The 1,202-nt window shown below is 42.9% G+C and overlaps 1 protein-coding gene across 1 annotated transcript in view; it reads right to left on the bottom strand.

The window, feature by feature from the left end:
- The window catches only part of LOC110295776 (alpha-2-macroglobulin-P), a 37,157-nt gene that overhangs the window by 26,128 nt on the left and 9,827 nt on the right, over window positions 1-1,202 (bottom strand). The window contains exon 7 of the mRNA XM_029478258.1: window positions 942-1,091. Coding sequence (XP_029334118.1) covers window positions 942-1,091 — 150 coding nt within the window. The remainder of the gene's footprint in view (window positions 1-941; window positions 1,092-1,202) is intronic.

Below are 1,202 nucleotides of genomic sequence, written 5' to 3'. Positions count from 1 at the left end.
TGTTTTATGAAAATGTGAATGAATCTTTGACAAACTATAATCAGAATGTACTGGTAAGTAGTTATGGGCAATGGTGTAAGTTTTCATTATGTCATTCAAGTATTTTGTTTCTCAATGTCCCTTGTACAATGGTTTATTTTTTTCAGTAATAATGTTCACTTTGTGATGTTCCTTANTTTAGTTGGCACCATTCTTATGAAAGCAGAAATCTGAAACACTATTGGGTCTGTGTTGTCTCACAGCAGGCAAACAGACCACCCAGACCTACCTCATGAAGTGCATCCGCTTCCCAACATGTTAAAACTAGCTTGAAAACAATTATGATAGCATTTACAGAGTTACGGGTTTCGGCCACCCTGCCCTCTTTTATATAAGCATATTGATCATGATCTCTCTGGTTCTACAATCAGAAACAATCCTGTTTANTTGGCAGAACTACACCCCTCTTCCATCCCTTTTTACAGCCTGCCTCATGCTCCCCCAGCACTGCTAAGCTGAGCAGTTCAGCACAGCCATCTGATCTGGGGCAAGATATTGATGCTTGCATCCTAAGTCTCTCTGGTTAGTTTGCACTGGGTTTTTACCTTTTCAGACTATTGATTTTCTGGTTGGTTCCAAGCAAATACATGCATAATTCTTTCACCTGCCATAGCTAGCANTGTGAGATGAAAGGAGGGATGCAGGAGANGATGGGCAAGCATCTTGTTCCTCACTAAGCAAAGTGTCTGTCAGAGTTCAAAACTATTCACCTACAGGAGACTATAGTCGTTTTTCTCATGCTTTTATCTCTGCCCTGAGAATTTCATGTAATATATTTTATTCATTCTCCTTCCCCTTCCTCAATGTCACTGAAGTTTCAACAGGTCTTGCATTACCCAAGCACTTCTCCTTGCTTCAAGTCCCTCACATGCTTGTCATCTCCAAGGCTGACNGGGACTTACCAGGGATGCAGAGAGCTCGGCCTCAGGCTTTGTGAGCAGTACGCTTTGGTCCACAGCTCGCAGGCCACAGAGAGACTGAGGAGAAGCCATGACACTGAGGAGGGCACGTGTGGCCGGAAGACCGATATTTGGATGGAAGACCAAATCCACCTGACAGATGGGAGAGAAAGGCCAGAAAAATCAACATCTGAATCCCGCCATGTGTCTCTTACTCACCTTTGATGCAGAACAATTTTGGTAGATCTTATAGTGGTTGGTGTT

This window comes from Mus caroli, chromosome 6 (assembly GCF_900094665.2).
Source record: "Mus caroli chromosome 6, CAROLI_EIJ_v1.1, whole genome shotgun sequence".
NCBI lineage: Eukaryota > Metazoa > Chordata > Mammalia > Rodentia > Muridae > Mus > Mus caroli.
Note: the sequence above shows the minus strand (reverse complement) of the source record. Positions and strands in the feature narration are given on the sequence as shown.